The 18340-nt window shown below is 41.3% G+C and overlaps 2 protein-coding genes across 3 annotated transcripts in view; both read right to left on the bottom strand.

Annotated features, from left to right (window-relative positions):
- me2 (malic enzyme 2, NAD(+)-dependent, mitochondrial) overlaps positions 1-100 on the bottom strand; it is a 108250-nt gene extending 108150 nt beyond the window's left edge. The window contains exon 1 of the mRNA XM_072252193.1: positions 6-100. The gene's annotated coding sequence lies outside the window, so the exon portion shown is untranslated. The remainder of the gene's footprint in view (positions 1-5) is intronic.
- Positions 101-11695: 11595 nt separating this feature from the next.
- LOC140194887 (mitogen-activated protein kinase 4-like) overlaps positions 11696-18340 on the bottom strand; it is a 108814-nt gene continuing 102169 nt past the window's right edge. The window contains exon 7 of one of the 2 annotated variants that reach the window (XM_072252194.1): positions 11696-16654. In XM_072252194.1, the coding sequence (XP_072108295.1) occupies positions 15973-16654 (682 nt within the window). In that variant the 3' untranslated portion in view covers positions 11696-15972. The remainder of the gene's footprint in view (positions 16655-18340) is intronic. The other variant, XM_072252195.1, reaches the window with a different exon arrangement.

Raw genomic sequence — 18340 nt, 5'->3', positions numbered from 1 at the left:
CTCACCGTACAGCCGGCCACCTCCTCTCACCACCCGGCCCGATGAGTAATCGAGCGCCACACGAGCCCAACCTCCCTCCCTCCGTTCCTATCGCGGGCTGGCCTTACGTCAGCAAGAAGAGGGGCGGGACTCCGGCAACGCCCAGCCATTCAGAGAGCACGGCTGCTGGAGATTGATGATCAGACTGGTCCAAAGTGGGGCTTGTAGGAGATTGATGGCCGGGATGGTCCAATGGGAGCTTCAGCTGACCTCTTTGATGTCCTATTAAAATCGTACTTTCGCTGCCTTTTTCACAATCAGAATTAATATCACTGGCGGATGTCATGAAATTTGATGTTTTGCGGTGGCACTACATTGCAATGCATAATAACAAAACTATTAATTACAATAAAAAGAATATATTTTAAAAAGTCTAATTAAATAGGTAGTGCAAAAAGAAAAAGGGGGAAATGGTTAAGGTAGTGTACATGGGTTTATTGTCTATTCAGAAATCTGATGGCAGAGGGGAAGAAACTGTTCCTGACACGTTGAGTGTGTGTCTTCAGGCTCCTGTACTTCCTCCTTGATGGTAGCGATGAGAAGAGGGCATGTCCTGGTGATGAGGTCCTTAATGATGGATGCCACGTTTTGGAGATGTCCTGGATGCCGGGGAGATTAGTGCCCGTGATGGTGCTGGCTGAGTTTACAACTTTGCCTTTCCCTTTTGCACCCAGTTGTACAAAAAAGTATGTACCAGAAAAATGAAGTAGACAATTGGGTCCTTCTTGTCTGTTCCACCATTCAATATGTGGAGCAATTTGATGGGATGAAAGACCTAATTCTGCTCCTATGCCTTGTGGACTTATGGTCTCAATAAAGACAAAGTAAATTTTATTGTCATAGGTCCCACAGCACCAGGTTCAGGAACAGTTATTACCCTACATCATCTCAGAATTGCTTCCATTTTAAAACCCTGCTTGAGCTCTCAGGTCTTCTTCCACCAGTATCTTAAATTTAAACAATCACCCTCAAAAGATAATTGGCAGGTCAGCTTTTTTGAACTACTCTCCTAAACTGTGGAATGCAATACTGAAAACTATAAAGGATACAGACGCAGTATACCTTTAAATGACAGCTCAAAACTTATTGTCATGTAAAGTCTGTGAAGTTCACGTTCCGGTTCATGGTCCAGTCCATGCACTCCAGACTCCGGGTCTTCGGGCTGTCTCTGGTTTCAGTTGGGCTTAATCATGGGCACCTGATGCTCGTCTTGGGGCTGGGAATATAAATGGCCCTGGGTTCGCGTGTGGGTGCTGGTTTGTCTTGTCAGTATCCTGTCCTCACCTCTGTGGGGTAAGTCAGGCCGGCTTTGCTGTTACCCTGCAGTTGGATCTGTCCCTTCCTGTCCTTGTCTCTGTTGGGTAAGCCAGGCTGGCTTTGTTGTTACCCTGAGGCTGGACTGTTCCCTTCCCTTCCCCTTCCCCTTCCCCTTCCTTCTGGAGCCTTGCCCTGCAACCTGTGTCTGGAGCCTTGACGGCAACCTTGTCAAGTTCTACCACTGGAGTGAGACCGGAGCCTTTCTGTGTCAAGGTAAGGAACTGTCAATTGTTGAGTTGGAACTGCCTCTGTGTCCACGCCCTCGCTGGGTAGGTCCAGCCGTTTGCCACTAGTGTTGGGAACCGTCTCTGTGTCCACGCCTTCACTAGGTAGGTCTGGCCATTTGCCGCTACCTAGTGTTGGGAATCGTCTTGTCGTGTTCAGCATTCTGTGTATGAGTCCCGGCTCTACGTCCTGTTCCCAAGAGGGGGGGGAATCCCGGCTCTGTGTTCCATGTTCCTGTCTCTCAAGTCCAAGGCTCCGTGTTTCTGTGCTCTGGACCAAGGCTTTCTGTTCCTGTCCTCCCCAAGACCAAGTCAAGGCTTCCAGCTTTGTGTTCTGAGGTTCCTGTCTCCCAAGACCACGTCATGTCTTCTCCTAGTTCTGGAGTCTGAGCCTGAGTCAAGACCCAGGTTCTGGGTCCTTGTCCAGTCTCTGGCTCAGAGTCTAAGCTAGTTCCCAGTTCCTTGTCCTGGTCCCGCTTGCCTAGCCAATGTTCTAGCCCAAGTCTGTGTTCTTGTCCCAGCTCCTAGTCTGCATCCAGTCACATCCCTAACTCTAGTCTCTAGTCCTGTCCTGTTCCTAGTACTTCAGTGTCTGTGTCTTGCATTTGGGTTCCCTCCCAACATCATCCCCTTTGTGACACTTATTTATTTAACTTTGCTTTAAACTAACATCTTTTTGTCTTTTATTTTCATGTTTGAACTTCATCCCATTGTAAAACACTTCGAACTACATCATTTGTATGAAAAGTGCTCAATTAATAAATTATTGATATTATTACAACCATCAGGCTCCGGAACTAGCATGGATAACTTCACTCATCAAAATATTGACCTGACTCCAAAGTTCAAAGTGCAAAGTAAATTTAATATCAAAGTGCATATATGTAACCATATGCAATCCTGAGATTCATTTTATTGTGGGCATTTTCAATAAATCCATAACAGAATCAATGAAAGACCGCACCAACCTGGACGTTCAACCAGTATGCAAAAGACTACAAACTGAAAATACCGTAAGATAATAATAAATAAATACACAATAAGTATCAAGAACATGAAGTGAAGAGTCCTTGAAAGTGAGTCCATAGGCTGTGGGAACATTTCAAGTATAGGGCAATGAAGTTGAGTCAAGTTATGCTTTTCAGTTCAAGAGCCAAACAACCACAACTACAATCCATAGACTCAATTTCAAAGACTCTACGACTTGCGTTAGACCATAAAACCATAAGGTATAGGAGCAGAATTAGGCCATTTGGCCCATCAAGTCTGTTTCATCATGGCTGATCCATTTCCCTCTCAGCCCCAATATCCTGCTGTTGCCCCGTATCCTTTCAAGAATCAAAATCTCCCTTAAATATACCCAAGGACTTGGCCTCCACAGCTGCCTGTGGCAATGAATTCTATAGATTCACCACTCTCTGGCTAAAGAAATTCCTCCACATCTCCATTCTAAAAGGACGCCCCTCTATTCTGAGGCTGTGTCCTCTGGTCTTAGATTCTCCTACTGTAGGAAACATCATCTCCACATCCACTCTAAAAAGGCCTTTCAACATTTGATAGGTTTCAATGAGATCCTCCTCATTCTAAGTTCCAGTGAGTACAGGCCAAAGCCATCAAACACTCTTCATATGACAAGCTTTTCAATCCCGCAATCATCTCTGTGAACCTCCTTTGAACCCTCTCCAGTGTCAGTACATCCTTTCTAAGATAAGGGGCCCAAAACTGCTCACAATCCACCAATGCTCAGTGCTTTATAAAGCCTCAACATTACATTCATGCTTTTATACTCTAGTCTGCTCTCTATTATTTATTTACTTTATTATTTTTTGCACATTGGTTATTACCAAATCTTTGTTATTTATTGCTTTTCATGAATTTTATTGTATTTTTTTATTTGCCTGTTAACTGTCTGCAAGAAAACAAATGTCAAGGTAATATATGGTGACATATACAGTATGTACTTTGATAATAAATTTTCTTTAACTTTCACTTTGATATAGTGAATTATTGCAGCAACAATACAAAGCATCATATAAGCAGCTTTCACCAGGAAAACATCAACATGAGTTATAGAATCAGAACCAAATCTTATATGATGTGGGGCATGTATGGGATGTCCAGGGAGGGGTAGCACTGCTGGCGAAGGGGTTTGTCGTGTCCATTCCAGGACAGCTTATTCACCTTTGGGCCCCACCAGATGTTCAGCTCTCATCTGTGGCTCCAAGTAGCTGCACATCCTGGTACACCTTTAAAAGGTGGGCTAAACCAGGTGAGGGTAGGCCCTGGGCCTCATACTGTGGTGGGACAAGGACAGAGCTGTCCTTGCATGTGAAGTCAGCTCCGGCGATTGGGTGGATGAGATCTGCAGTGAGATCCAATGCCCAGGAAGGTGGTTCTGCAATGCTCCTTGGAGAGCGAAGGGTATGATGAGGCAATGAAGATGTCATGGTCATCCACTGCAACCAAGGAAGACCCCAGTTGTGACGACTACTTGTACCACTGGACCTGGACATCCAAGGTTAAGAATGAAACTGTTTCAGTGCAATGTGTTTTCCACTTTAAATATTCTTCCGCACGGGTTTCCTGTCATTGTCAGACATGATGAACAACCAATTAATCAGTCGGATGATGTGAAATTTGTTTTTTGTGGCAGCGGTGCAATGCAAAGGCATAAAGTTACCAGAATACTCTTAACTTGATTGAATAAGTGTAGCTGAGAAACACTCCAGCAGTTCAACGCTATCCACAGTCGTGTAGTGGTCAGCGCGACGCTATTACAGCTTGGGGCATCAGAGTTCGGAGTTCATTTCCAGCATCCTCTGTAAACAAGTTCGTACATTGCTTCCCATTTGCCCGCATTTCCTCCCTCCCACAGTCCAAAGACAGACCGATTAGTAGGTTAGTTGGTCATTATAAATAGTTCCATGATTAGGCTAGCGGTAAATCGTGGCTCAAAGGGCCAGAAGGGTCTGTTCTGTGCTGTATCTCTAAATAAATAAATTTAGAGTAAGTTTTTATGGCTTGTACTGTACCCCTGGCACAAAACAACAGATTTCATGCCATATGTCAGTGGTAATAAACCTGATTCTGATTCTGTCACTTCCTACACGGCGAGATTAGGCAGGGTAAGAGGTCACTCCGAGATGAGCTGTTTGATAGGGAGAACTATGACACACATCTCCAGATGACCCTGTAATCTCAGTCTTTGAGGCAAATGTTTAGGCATCCTTCATGAGAGAGAATCCACAAAAGATGTCTAGTCCAGACAATGTACTGGCCGAGTACTAAAGATGTGTGTGGACATCTAAGAACTACATAATCACCCCTTTTGCACCTGCTTCCACTACCATCCAGAGAGTACACTTCAGGCAAGCATTAACCACTGTATAAAAAGATTACCCTGTGCATCTCCTTAGACTCTCTGTCCTAGGGATGGTGGATTGTTTGTATATGTAGGTGGGATGGAGGAGAGGGGCCTGTTTTGCTGTTGTTGTTCTGTTTTTTGTTGCTTGTTGTGTCCTGTGTTATTCTGCTGAGCATCGTGGGCACGCTATGTTGTCGCTGGAATGTGTGGTGACATTTGTGAGCTGCCCCCAGTACATCCTCGGGTTGTGTTGGTTGTTAATGCAAATGGCCCATTTCACTGTGTGTTTGAACGTGTGTGTAATAAGTAAATGAATCTGAATCTGAATCTGAATCTCAATCCATCCCCTCTGGTATTAGACATTTCAACCCAGAGATAAAGAAACTAGCTGTCTATCTATGCCTTTATCAGATAAACCTTTATCAAATCTCTACTCAGGCTCCATCACTCCAGGAAAAAAAAAATCTCAAATTTGTCTAATCACAAACAAGAGAAAATCTGCAGAAGCTGGAAATCCAAGCAACACACACAAAATGCTGAAGGAGCTCAGCAGGCCGGGCCTGAAACGTTGACTGTACTTTGTTCCATAGATGCTGCCTGGCCTGATGGGTTCCTCCAGCATTTTGTGTCTGTTGTTCAAATTCATCTAACCTCGTCTTAAGCTCTCTGAGCTCGTTTTCTAGTGCAGGCAGTGTTCTGGAAGACCTCTCCTGCACCCTCTCCAAAGCCTCCATAGTCTTCCTGTAATTGGGCAACCAGAATGGAAAGCCATTATTCCAGAAATGGCTTAACCAGACTTTATAAAACTGCAACATGTTTCCTAAACACAAGAGACACTGCAGATGTTGGAAATCTTGAGCAACACCCACAACATGCTGGAGGAACTCAGCAAATCAGACAGCATCCATCGGCAATGCAAAGACTATAATCTCCTGACTCTTGAACTCAGTGCCTCGGGTAATAAAGGCAAGTGAGCCATACACTTCATTTGGAATCAAAGTCGTTCATTATCATGTATAATATGACATTTGTTGTTTTGGGTCACTCCATCAACTTGTCTGGCTGCTTTCAAGGAGCTCTGGACTTGGACCCCACACGAATATTTTTTGTAGAACTGAAAATGGCACAGTGAACAAATAACACAATACTAGATTGAACTGAACTGAACATTCCTGAACTGCTTCAATGACTTTGCGGTTTAATGTTTTATATTCTGATCTTACTCGCTTTTTGCCACTTGTGCAATTTGTTCTTTTTTTTGCATGTGGGGGGTGGGGTTTGATGTTTCTTTGAACAAGTTCTATGGTTTTCTTTGTTTCGTGTCTGTCTGTGGGAGGACAAATCTCAGGGCTGTATACTGCATACATACTTTGATAATAAATGTACTTTGAATCTTTAAAATGATTGAAGTTGAAAATGCTATGTCAAAGATGTTTAAGATGCTGGTGAGGCCTAATTTGGAATATTGTGTGCAGTTCCAGTCACCTACCTACAGGAAGGATATGAATAAAATTGAAAGTGTACAGAGAAAATTTACAAGGATGTTGCCGGATCTTGAAGACCTGAGTTATAAGGGAAGGTCGAATGGGTTAGAACTTTATTCCCTGGAGTGTAAGAGAATGAGGGGAGATTTGATAGGGGTATGCACAGTTATGAGGTGTGTAGGTGAGTAAATGCAAGCAGGCTTTCTCCACTGAGAATGGGTGAGACTAGAACTAAAGATCATAAATTAAGAGTGAAACTAAAGTAGAGGTCATGGGTTAGAGGTGAAAGGCGAAATATTTAAGGAGAACCTGAGGGGGAACTTCTTTACTCAGAGGGTGGTGAGATGTGGAACAACTGCCGGCAGAAGAGGTGGATACGGATTTGATTTCAACATTTAAGAGAAATTTGGATAGGTACATGGATCTGAGTGTTATGGAGGGCTATGGTCCTGTTGCAGGTCAATGAGATTAGGCAAAATAATAGTTTGGCACAGATTAAATGGGCTGAAGGGCCTCTTTCTCTGCTCTATATGGGAATTGGAAGAGTAAGTTCAAGATTAACTGCAAGAGTCTAAGAATAGTCACTCAGGTTTCAGACCTTACCCCCGAACATGTACATGAGACTCGTGGACAAAGTGTTACTGTTGCACTCTGAAATCTCCGGTAATTTTCGGTCATTTGCTGGTGCACACACGTGTTGGTAACAAACGTGCATATTAAGAATAACTGTGTCTCAATTCACAACTGCAGTCAGGTTATTTTTGAGATGGAGCACCTTTATCAATAGGCATGGTTTCCCACTGGCCAGCCAATTTAATTCTACTTCCCAATCCTATTCCAACATGTTGGTCCATAGCCTCCTTTACTGTCACGATGAGGCCTCTCTTAGTCTGGAGGAGAATACACCTTATATTCCATCTCGTATTCCATCTGGCTGGTTTCCAACCTGATGGCATGAACATCAATTTCTCTAATTTCCAGTAATTTTCTCTCCTTTTCAATTCCCCATTCTGGCTCCCCTCTTGCCTCTTATCTTCTCCTCACGTGCCCATCACCTCTCTCTGGTTTCCCTCCTCCACCCTTTCTCCCATGGTCCATTGTCCTCTCATATCAGATTTCTCCTTCTTCAGCCCCTCACCTTTTTCACCCATCATGACCTGCTTTTCACTTAATTCCCTCCTCCCCCACCCACCTACCTTGCCCCTTACCAGGTTTCACCCATCATCTTCGGCTACCCTGCACCCCTCCCCCACCTTCATATTCTGGGATCTTCCCCCTTCCTCTCCAGTCCTGAAGAAGGATCTTGGCCAGAAACATCAACTGTTTATTCGCTTCTATTCGATATTGCCTGGCCTGCCCGAGCTTCTGCAGCATTTTGAGTGCTTTGCTATGGATTTCCAGCAGCTTTTTCCTCCCCAGTCCTGCTGAAGCGTTTCAGCCCGAAATGTCGACTGTACTTTTTCCCCTGGATGCTGCCTGGCCTGCTGAGCTCCTCCAGCATTTAGTGTGTGGTGATCTGCAGAATCTCTTGTGTTAATTTTTGGATGCGTGTCTTTCATAAGTGTACAATATCAAACCATTGCACTAGGCTCAGCGCAGAAGACATATTCTTGAAAAAATTATCTTTATTTTTGGAAGGATTTACATGTTTACCCTTATATCCCGGTAAATCAAGAATAATGAAGAATATACAGTAAATGCTTTTAAAAATAAAACCACAACGCATTCTTTCCATCTCATATTTTGAGTCAATTAACATGGTGTTTATAAAATGCACATTGGAATTCTGTCTTATGCACGAATTACAATGTTGTGCAAAACATTCATTTCTGTCACTGATCTTAAATATAAATTTTACTATACAGTGCATTATCAAGACATTTAATTCTTTCCATTTTAAAGTGATATTATCCCTTTTGCAGGCCTACTTTCATAACAAAATATAGCAAAACTATTTTGAGGCCACATTTAAGCAGATCTCCTGAGCTGGTAACCATTTTCTTTAGTAATTCAAATTCATTTTTAAGGCCACCATTTTCATTAAAAGAAGCACATTACTATTTAATTTCTTGCAGAGCATAATTATTTCAATTACATTTTAAGATTTATTTTGCCACTTGCTTGCACAACTCTTATGTATTTTCTACCCATGATAACAATATCCTCACCTAACTGAGGCCCAACATGACAGCAGTAAGGCAGAACAATCGGTCTAAATTCCTATGCACAAGATATTCTGAGCTCATTGGGTTTACAAAAGATCAAAGTAAATTTATTATCAAAGTACATATATGTCACCATATACAACCCTGAGATTTGTTTTCTTGTAGCCATTGATAGTAAATAAAAGGAAGACGATAGAATTAATGAAAGACCACACCCAAAAGGCCAGAGAAACAATGTACAGAAGATGATAGACTGTCCAAAAACAAAATGAAGGGGGAAAAAAGCAATAAATATTGAGAACATGAGATGAAGTGTCCTTGAAAGAGAGTCCAGAGGTTGTGAGAGCAGTTCAGTGATGGGGTGAGTGAAGTTATCCCCTCTGATTCAAGAGCCTGATGGTTGAGAATCTTGCTCCTGAACCTGAGGCTCCTGTACCTTCTGATGGCAGCAGTGAGAAGAGAGCATGGCCTGGAAGGTGGGGAGCCATGATGATAGATGCTGCTTTCCTACAACAATGTTCCATATAGATGTGCTCAATGGTGGCGAGGGCTTTACCCGTGATGGACAAGGCAGTATCCATTACTTTTTGTAGGCTTCACACCTTACAGATTCATACAGTACTTGGAGGGTCCCGTATCCCAAGTGTTTGGCTGATGTTCATACTAGTATAAAGCAAATGAAAGTAATTCAGAGTTCTCTCAGATAAAGAAGGATCTTGGAAAATGTAGAATTATTTAACTATAAATGCCAGCGCAAGTGGTGGATGCGGGTTCGATTTCAACGTTTAAGAGAAATTTCAATAGATAGATGGATAGTAAGGGCATGGAGGGCTATGGTCTGTGTGCAGGTAGATGGGACTAGATTACAAGTTTGGCGCAGACTAGACAATTCTGTTGCATCAAATCACTCTAAAACTTCAGCATGTTAATGTCTTGATATTAAAACAATTTTTATTCAATTGGAAAGTGCTTTGAGGTTGAGTAGCAGTTATTACCCTACCACCATCAAGCTCCTGAAACACCAATGCTCAGGAGATTTAGGTAACTCACAGCCAGGCTTAGGAACAGTTATTACCCCTCAGACGTCAGGCTCCAGAACCAGTGTGGATAACTTCACTCACGACAACTCTGAACACATTCCACAACCTACAGAATCACTTCAAGGAATCTACAACTGGACAGTGGCACAGTTTGTCTTCATTTGCACATTGGTTGTTTGTGCATTTATGTATAGTTTTTCACAAATTCTATTGTATTTCTTTATTTTGCTGTGAAATGCCTGCAAAAAACCCCCCAAATCTCAGGGTAGTGTATGGTGACATATATGTATTTTGACAAGAAATTTACTTTGAACTTTGACTAGAGTCATGTACAACGAATGCTCAATTCAACAAGACACCAGTGTAGGTGGTATGGTAACGGTCAATAAGTCTCCATCACTAGGGGTTAACTACTCTCCACTCCTTTGAGCTGCTTGTGGTAAACTGAAATAATAATAATAACTTCATTTATAGAGCACTTTCCATACAAATGATGTAGTTCAAAGTGCTTTACAATGGCATAGAAGTATAAACATGAAAATAAAAGATAAAGATGTTGGTTAAAAGCAAGGTTAAATAAATAGTTATAGCTGGCATTTCAAAGTGTCAACTGGATCTGCCAGCCTTGTTTCTTTATTGAGATACAGTGCGGAAAAGGCCATTCTGGCCCTTACAACTGCAGCTCAGCATTCCCCAATTTAACCCTAGCCCAATCATGGACAAATTACAATGACCTAACCGGTACATCTTTGGACCATAAGAGGAAACTGGAGCAGCTGAAGGAAACTCATACAGCCACAGGGAGAATGAATAAACTCCTTACAGACAGCAACAGGAATTGAACCCGGGTCACTGGTACTGTAAATCATCACCACGCTATCGTGACACCCATAGTTTTAGATATTGAATTCCATAGTTTAGGGGTATAGTTCAAAAAAGCTGACATGCCAATTATCTTTTGAGGGAGATTTCTTAAATTTAAATGACCCAGCGGAACAAGACCTGAGAGTTTGACCAGAATTATAAAATGAAAATGATTCTGTGATGTACTTCTGTCCCAGACCATTAAGTACCCCCAGTGATGATAGATCTGAGTATTTCTAACTGAGTGACTTATAATCTTGTGTGTGTCACTCTGGATTTTCAGCATCCACAGCACCTCCTGTGTACAATTTGCAAAACTGGAACTGAGCAAAAATTAATGGAAATCCCCAGCAGGGTGGGCAGCATCCATGAAGCAAACATTTTTGATATTCTGTAATATGGGACAGAGTAGATCAGATGATTTAGAAGAGTAAAATGCAACATACTGTTCTACTCCTGTGCCCTATTAACAATATATAATTTAATTCTTAAATGCAGGTATATACATATCTTGTAAATCAGAGATTAATACATAAACATTATTTAGTACGGAGAAAATTTATGATGTTATTGCCGGGACTGGAGGACCCGAGTTATAGGGAAAGATTGAACAGATTAGGACTTCGGTGCCTAACATGTAGAAGATCGAGGGGAAATCTGGTGGAGGTATGCAAAATTATACGGGTATAGACGCAGTAAATGCAAGCAGGCTTTTTCCACTGAGGTTGGGTGGGACTAGAACTAGAGGTCATGGTTAAGGGTGAAAGGTGAAAAGCTTAAGAAGAATGTGAAGGGGGGCTTACTCACACAGAGGGCGGTGAGAGTGTGGAACAAGCTGCCAGTGGAAGTGGTGGTTGCGAGTTTGATTGCAACACTTAAGAGAAGTTTGAATAGGTACATGGATGGGAAGGGTATGGAGGGCCATGGTCCAGGTGTGGGTCAATGTTACTAGGTAGAATAACAGTTTGGCACAAACTAGATGGGCTGATGGGCCTGTTTCTCTATTGAAGTGCTCTTTGATCCTGACTCTATGGTGAGGGAACTTAATTGAAAAATATCTGAAGTTTTAGCATGAATTTCAAAAACTTCTTTTTTTTCAGTTTGCTTGACTCTGGACTACAGCAAAATGGGCTATTTAAACAACAAAAGCTCCAATAGCACACAGTAAATGCTGGAGGAACTCAGCAGGTCAGGCAGCATCAATGGAGAAGAATGAACGGTTGATGTTTCAAGCCGAGACGCGTCATCAGGACTAGAAAGGACATTGGAAATATGTGAGAAAGATGGTGAGAACTTCAATAGAATGGGCCATCATAAGTCCAACGAATGTGCTCTTAGTCATAAGGGCAAGCGCGTTACATCACGATTTGGTCTGATGCTTTCAATTCCATTTGAACTGTTATTAAGTAAACAGAGGTCTTTGGTCAGTGCGATTGTTCAGAAATTGGAATCTGCATTGAGGCCAGTCAAAGATTTATTAGTTCAGCCATATATTGGTTCTAATGGCATGGACCTTTTCCTGTATATTATTTTTGTTAGTGAACTGTTCAATAACAGGTCCTCCTGGCCCAAGAAGTCCACATGACACCATCACACTCATGTGACCAATTAACCTACTAACCCATACGTCTTTGGAATGTGGGATGAAACTGGAGCACCCAGAGGAAACCTACACAGTCACAGGGAGAACGTACAAATTCCTCACAGTGGCGGGAATCAAACCCAGATCACTGGCATTTGTAAAAGCGTTACACTACAGCTATGCTGTCGTGCCATCTTCAATTTTATTTGGGCTTATCTTGCCAGCTTGGTTTCACCTATCACCTTCTAGCTTGTGCTTCTGCCACATTCTTATTCTGACTTCTTCCCCTTTCCTTCTCAGTCCTCATGTAGGGTCTCAACCCAAAACATCGACTGTTTATTCCTCTCCAGAGATACTGCCTGACCTGCTGAGTTCCTCCAGAACTCTGTGTGCATCGTTTGGGCTTTTTTCCTTAAATAGCCCATGGATATTCTGATCCTGGATTGAGTTTTATACTGATGGAAAAGTTTTAATTTATTTCAGAAGGCCAATTTTGTGCCTTTTCCCCCCAAAAATGACCAACAATTGTTTAAAAAAGTAAACACAAAATGGGTTGGATTAAATTTGTCTGTGGTAAAGACGAAAGGGAAATATAAAACAGTGACATCATTTTATTCTTCATCATTATTGAATTCTGTTGTTTTTTGTTCCACATCGTGCCCTCACCAACACACCGCTGCAAATTTCTAATACATGTAAATGTATATAATGACCTTTAATATTACAGTTCTTTTAGACATAGGTATGAGAATAACATATGACTGATGTTCACAATGGAACATCATAATGGAACAATGGATTTGGTTCTTAATTTATTATTTTAGAGACACAACCCTTGCAGACCAATGAGCAATGCCACCCTCAATTTAATCTAGCCTCATCATGAAACAATTTACAATAACCAATTAGTCTACTAACTGGTATTTCTTTGGACTGCGGGAGGGAACCAGAGCACCTGGAGGAAACCCACACGCTCACAGGAAGAACATACAAACTCTTTATGGACAGCGTCAGAATTGAATACCGAGCTCTGACACACAGAATTATAATAGTGTCATTCTATCAGCCACCAAGGCGCCCTACTATGCTACACCATCATTTAACTGGTGTCTTTGGGGCATCATTCTCAGTCAGAGATTAAACAGATAAGTAATTGACTAATTTTTGTCCAACATCTGTCATAATAAGTCACCTCAGAATAATTCAGCTTGACAGTTTTTATGAGTAATACAATTTTATCCTTAGTGTAAATAAGAATATACCATTTCAAAACAAAATGACTTTCTTCTCACTGCTGCCATCAGGAAGGATGTACAGGAGCCTCAGGGCCCACACCACCAGGTTCAGCAAGATTTAATACTTCTTGGCAATCACGCTCCTGAACCAGAGAGAATAACTTCACTCGCCCCAACCAACTGTTCCCACAACTTATGGACCCACTTACAAGCACTGTTCATCTCATGGTCTCGGTATTTATTATTTATTTATTATTATAATTGTTTCTATTTTTCCCTCTTTCTTTTTATATTTGTAGTTTGTTATTTCTTTCTGCACATTGGTTATTTGTCTGTTTTATTACATACAGTCTTTCATTGATTCTGTTGTGTTTCTTGGATTTACTGTGAATGTTTGCAAGAAAATGAATCTCCGGGTTGTATCTGGTGATATAGCTGTACTGTGATAATTAACTTACTTTGACCTTTTTTAGATTTGGTAGTAACTTTGAACTTTAAATTTCGTTATAAAAATGTTTTATGCCAGTAACCGAAATGTTTTTTCCATCCTGTTCTATTATGTATCTTTCATCCAAAATTACCATTTGGTTAAATGAACTCTTGGTTCTGTTTTTCAGTGTTATGCTTAGGGAAAATATAAATTAATACAGATCATTTTGTAAAATTAGCAAATAAAGGCTGAAGGAGATCTCTTGGGCTGATGCTAACACAACAGATGCTCTTCAGTTCAGCTGCTCAGATAAAAATTATGCAGATTAAGGAATTTTGGCAACAAATCATCCAGACTAAGTTCCATAATGCCCAGAATTTACCTGCGTACTAATTTTTATTATTATTTAAATTTCAATTGTAGTTGCCTGGTGGAATTTCCAAACTTTGACATTCTTAGCCTTTCCTCCTCCTCTTTCTCCTCTGGTCCAGTCTCCTCTCCCTTCAGATTCCTTCCTCTCCAGCCCTTCACCTTTCCTACCCACCCGGCTTCACCTATCACCTTCTAGCCGTCCTCCCTCCCTTCCTCCCAACCTTCATATTCTGGCATCGTTCCCCTTCCTTCCAGTCCTGAAGAACGGTCTTGGCTCAGAACGTCGACTGTTTACTCTTTCCCATAGATGCTGCCTGACCTGCTGAGTTCCTCTAGCATTTTGCGTGTGTTACTCTGGATTTCCAGCAACTGCAGAATCTCTTGCGTGTATGATCTGCGCTCAAAGCCATGCCAAAATAAAACCCATCAGAATTCTTGTTGAAGGGGTAGGCAGGAATGCAACCATCCCAGGCACAATCGATCTACAGGGCATGACAACTCAGGGACCTAGGCTATATTATTATTTTTAAAGTAATTTTTGTAACTATGTTTTTCTGCTATCATAAATATACGTACTATATGTGCTGTGTGCTGAGTGTGACTGTTGTCTGTGCTTTGTGCCTTGGCCCCAGAGGAATACTGTTTTGTTTGGCTGTATTCATGCGTATGGTTGAATGACAATTAAACTTGAATTTGAACTTCAGTTTGAACTTGAAATGGAAGGTATTCAGGAGGCTTTGCATGTGAAGTGGGGCAGATATAAAATAATCACTTCAGAAGTTCTGCATACAAACCGAGAACAAGACAGCAGAAAGTAACAACTGGGCAATGTATCAAGTATAAAAAATGGATTTAAATTTTGAAAATAAAAAACGTCACCATGTTATTGCCCCTAATTCAAAAACATAAACCAAAGATTTAATATGTGTCACTTAATGTTATTGGGATTTTTTAATCAGAGAAATACACACAGTGGCCACTTTATTAGGAACACCTGCTTGTTAATGTAAATATCTAATCAGCCAATCATGTGGCAGCAACTCAATGCATGAAAGCATGCAGACATGGTCAAGAGGTTCAGTTGTTGTTCAAACCGAAAATCAGTATGGAGAAGCAATGTGACCTAAGTGACTCTGATATTGGTGCCTGATGGGATGGTTTGAGTATCTCAGAAACTGCTGATCTCCTGAGATTTTCATGCACATCTGTCTTCAGATCAGGAGTTCCCAAACTTTTTATGCCATGAACTAAGCAAGGGGTCCATGGACCCCAGATTGGGAACCCCTACTCTAGAGTTTACAGAGAATGGTGTGAAAAACAAAAAAAAACATCCAGTGAGTGGCAGTTCTAAGAGTGAAAACACTTTGTTAATGAGAGAGGTCAGAGGAGAATGGACAGACTGGTTCAAGCTGACAGGAAGGTGATAGTAATTCAAATAACCACGCGTTACAACAGTGGTGTGCAGAAGAGCATCTCTGAACACACAACATATCGAACCTTAAAGTGGATGGGCTACAGCAGCAGAAGACCACGGACATGTACTCAGTGGCCACTTTATTAGGTATAGGAGGTACCGAATAAAGCGGCCACTGCTGGTATAAAACCATTGGTGATATTGTCTAGAAATACACAAAAAATTGCAAGCTTTCATATTTCTAAAAGCATCACTACCAGCTACCTTCCAATGGGTGAAGTAGCCATCCTGGATTGGAATGAATCAAGCCCATAACATCTCCAAGAACTAATTTTCCTGCTTATTTTCCATTAGGATGTTCTGCTTGTTTTTGTTGAGCTGTCACCTTTCTGAAGTGAAACCCCAGTGCCTTAATTCCAGAAACAACCAATAAGGCTGAATTTTACCACCTCTCTTTCTCATTAACTTCGGTCTGCACAATTTCATTGGTATGTTCTGGCAGACAAGTACCATTCAAATCGTTCAGTTTACTATCGGCTAGCTCTTCCTGCTTCCCACAAAGCTTCAGAGCTCTGGAGATGAAGACATCAAAATCAAATTGGGAGCCTGCCCCGTTTGATATTTCTGAAGAGGCCAAAGTGCGCGGGGATGACGGTTGACTCCTTTCCTGAATGTTTGGCAGAGAGCTGGAACAATCAATTTTCAAAGGACTCCCATTCCTGTAGTCGGAGACTTTCAAAAGGAGATCCGATTTTCCTTCATCTAGAGAAACAGCCACACATGAGGCAGTTGCTGTTCTTTTCCGATGAGACAGATCCAGAATAAGCTTGGGTTCAGAGTAATGATGGGGTTTGTTGTCCCTCCAGAGTAGTCTATCCAGGTACGAGGGCGATCCAATTTTATAATCGCACGATCGTCCGTAGTCCATTTCACACACTCTGTCCATTGATGTGTGAGACTGCTCCAGGAGCCTCTCTGAGCTGCTCTGTGAATATTTACGCGGGTCGACCTGTACATCCTCTGCCACAGCTTTGAACATAGCACGGGGATCTCGCTGCACCTCATCTAAGTCCCCATATTTGTCCCGGAGCCACTCCAGGTCAGAAGAGAAGCTGTCGTGATATCTGTAATAGAAATGATAATTATGATAATTTTAAAGTAAAGCAGCAGAGATTTATATGAACAGTGGTTAGAGCAATTCTATTAGTGAATATTCGGGCACTGAAGAGTGCACTAGAACAAAGTGTTCTGGAAATACAAACCCATGGTTCCTTCAAAATGGCGTCACAGATCAATAGGGTCATAAAAAGAAGTTCTGGCACATTGGCCTTCATAAATCAGAGAATCGAACAAAGAAGTTGGGGTGTTCTGTTGAAATTGTATGAAGATTAAAGATTAGCTTTATTTGTCACATACACATCAAATCATCAAGGATCAGGGTTCAATGTTATTCACTGTATACATTTACATGTACAGTGGACTCTGGTTAATTGGGACACATCGGAACCAGTACATTCTGACCCAATGAAGCAGCTGTCTCAGTTAGCCAAATTTTCATGGAAATATTAAAAAGGCACAACAAAGACAAACTACCATTCAAATGAGTAACAAATTATTCATTTAAATGAATTACAGAACACTGCCAATACTACTACAGTACTATAAAACTCTGTACTAGTTCCTCAAAGTCATTGATGGAGGAATTCATTCAGTGTATGCTGCTGTGTTTTTTTGATTGAATGTAAATGAACAAAATCAGTGCAGACACCTTGTGCAGATAATAGACTGCCTTCATGTATAAAGTCAAAATAAAAAAAACAAAACAATAAAAAAATCACTGCTTTTTGAATCAGTGTCCGTCGCCCTAAAAGGATAACATATCACAAGCACACGCCACTCATGCTATTTAAAAACTGTTCGCTCAGTAATGACTAACAGCTGTTTCTGGCATCTCCAAGCCTGAATGTCTGAAACAACAGTGAGCAAAAACAGTTCTGAATTGTCTTACTGCTTATTTCTCGCCAACTATCAGTGACAAAATCTCTGATTTTAAACACAAACAAATGCCGCTGACACTGTTTAAAAGCTGTTTGCTCTAAGCTTGGTGTAGTGTCTAATGGCCACACAAGTGCGTGTGATTGACACTAGCTAGAAAACTGTTCAGCAACAGTCTTCTGCCCAATTAAGTGGCATAGTTTCCCAAATAAATGAAGGGAATCTCAGCTATTTTCTCCATTAGTTTTTATTCTTTAAGAGTTGTCCCAAATAAAGGCTGCTCCAATTAACCGATGGTTCTATTAACCATATTAGGAAATCACTCTGGTGTTTTGGCACAGCATGCAACATAAAATGACAACATTCAACAATTATTCAAAGTAAACGATTTAAATCAAATGAAACTAGAAGTACAAATATGGAACTAAATATGCGTAAACTCCTGCATGTATTTATTTGAAACTGAGAGTGAAATGCATCATTTGCATCAATGACCAACGCAGTCTGTGGATGTGTTAGGACAGCATGCAGATCCACAACTTACTAACCCTAACCTGTACGCTTTTGGACTGTGGGATAAAACTGGTCCACCCAGAGGAAATCCACGTGGTCACAGAGAGACCATTCCATTAGCGGCAGGAATTGAACCCAGGTTGTTGGCACTGTTGATAGCGTAATGCTAATCACTATGCTACCTTGCCATCCATATCATCCATTGGTGAGAACAAATTTGGAGTACTGTTTCAGTAGTGGTCACTTACAGTACTGTGCAAAAGTCTTAGGTACATATATACCCCCCTGGGTGCCTAAAACCT

The sequence above is a fragment of the Mobula birostris genome, chromosome 3, assembly GCF_030028105.1.
Source record: "Mobula birostris isolate sMobBir1 chromosome 3, sMobBir1.hap1, whole genome shotgun sequence".
Lineage (NCBI taxonomy): Eukaryota > Metazoa > Chordata > Chondrichthyes > Myliobatiformes > Myliobatidae > Mobula > Mobula birostris.
Note: the sequence above shows the minus strand (reverse complement) of the source record. Positions and strands in the feature narration are given on the sequence as shown.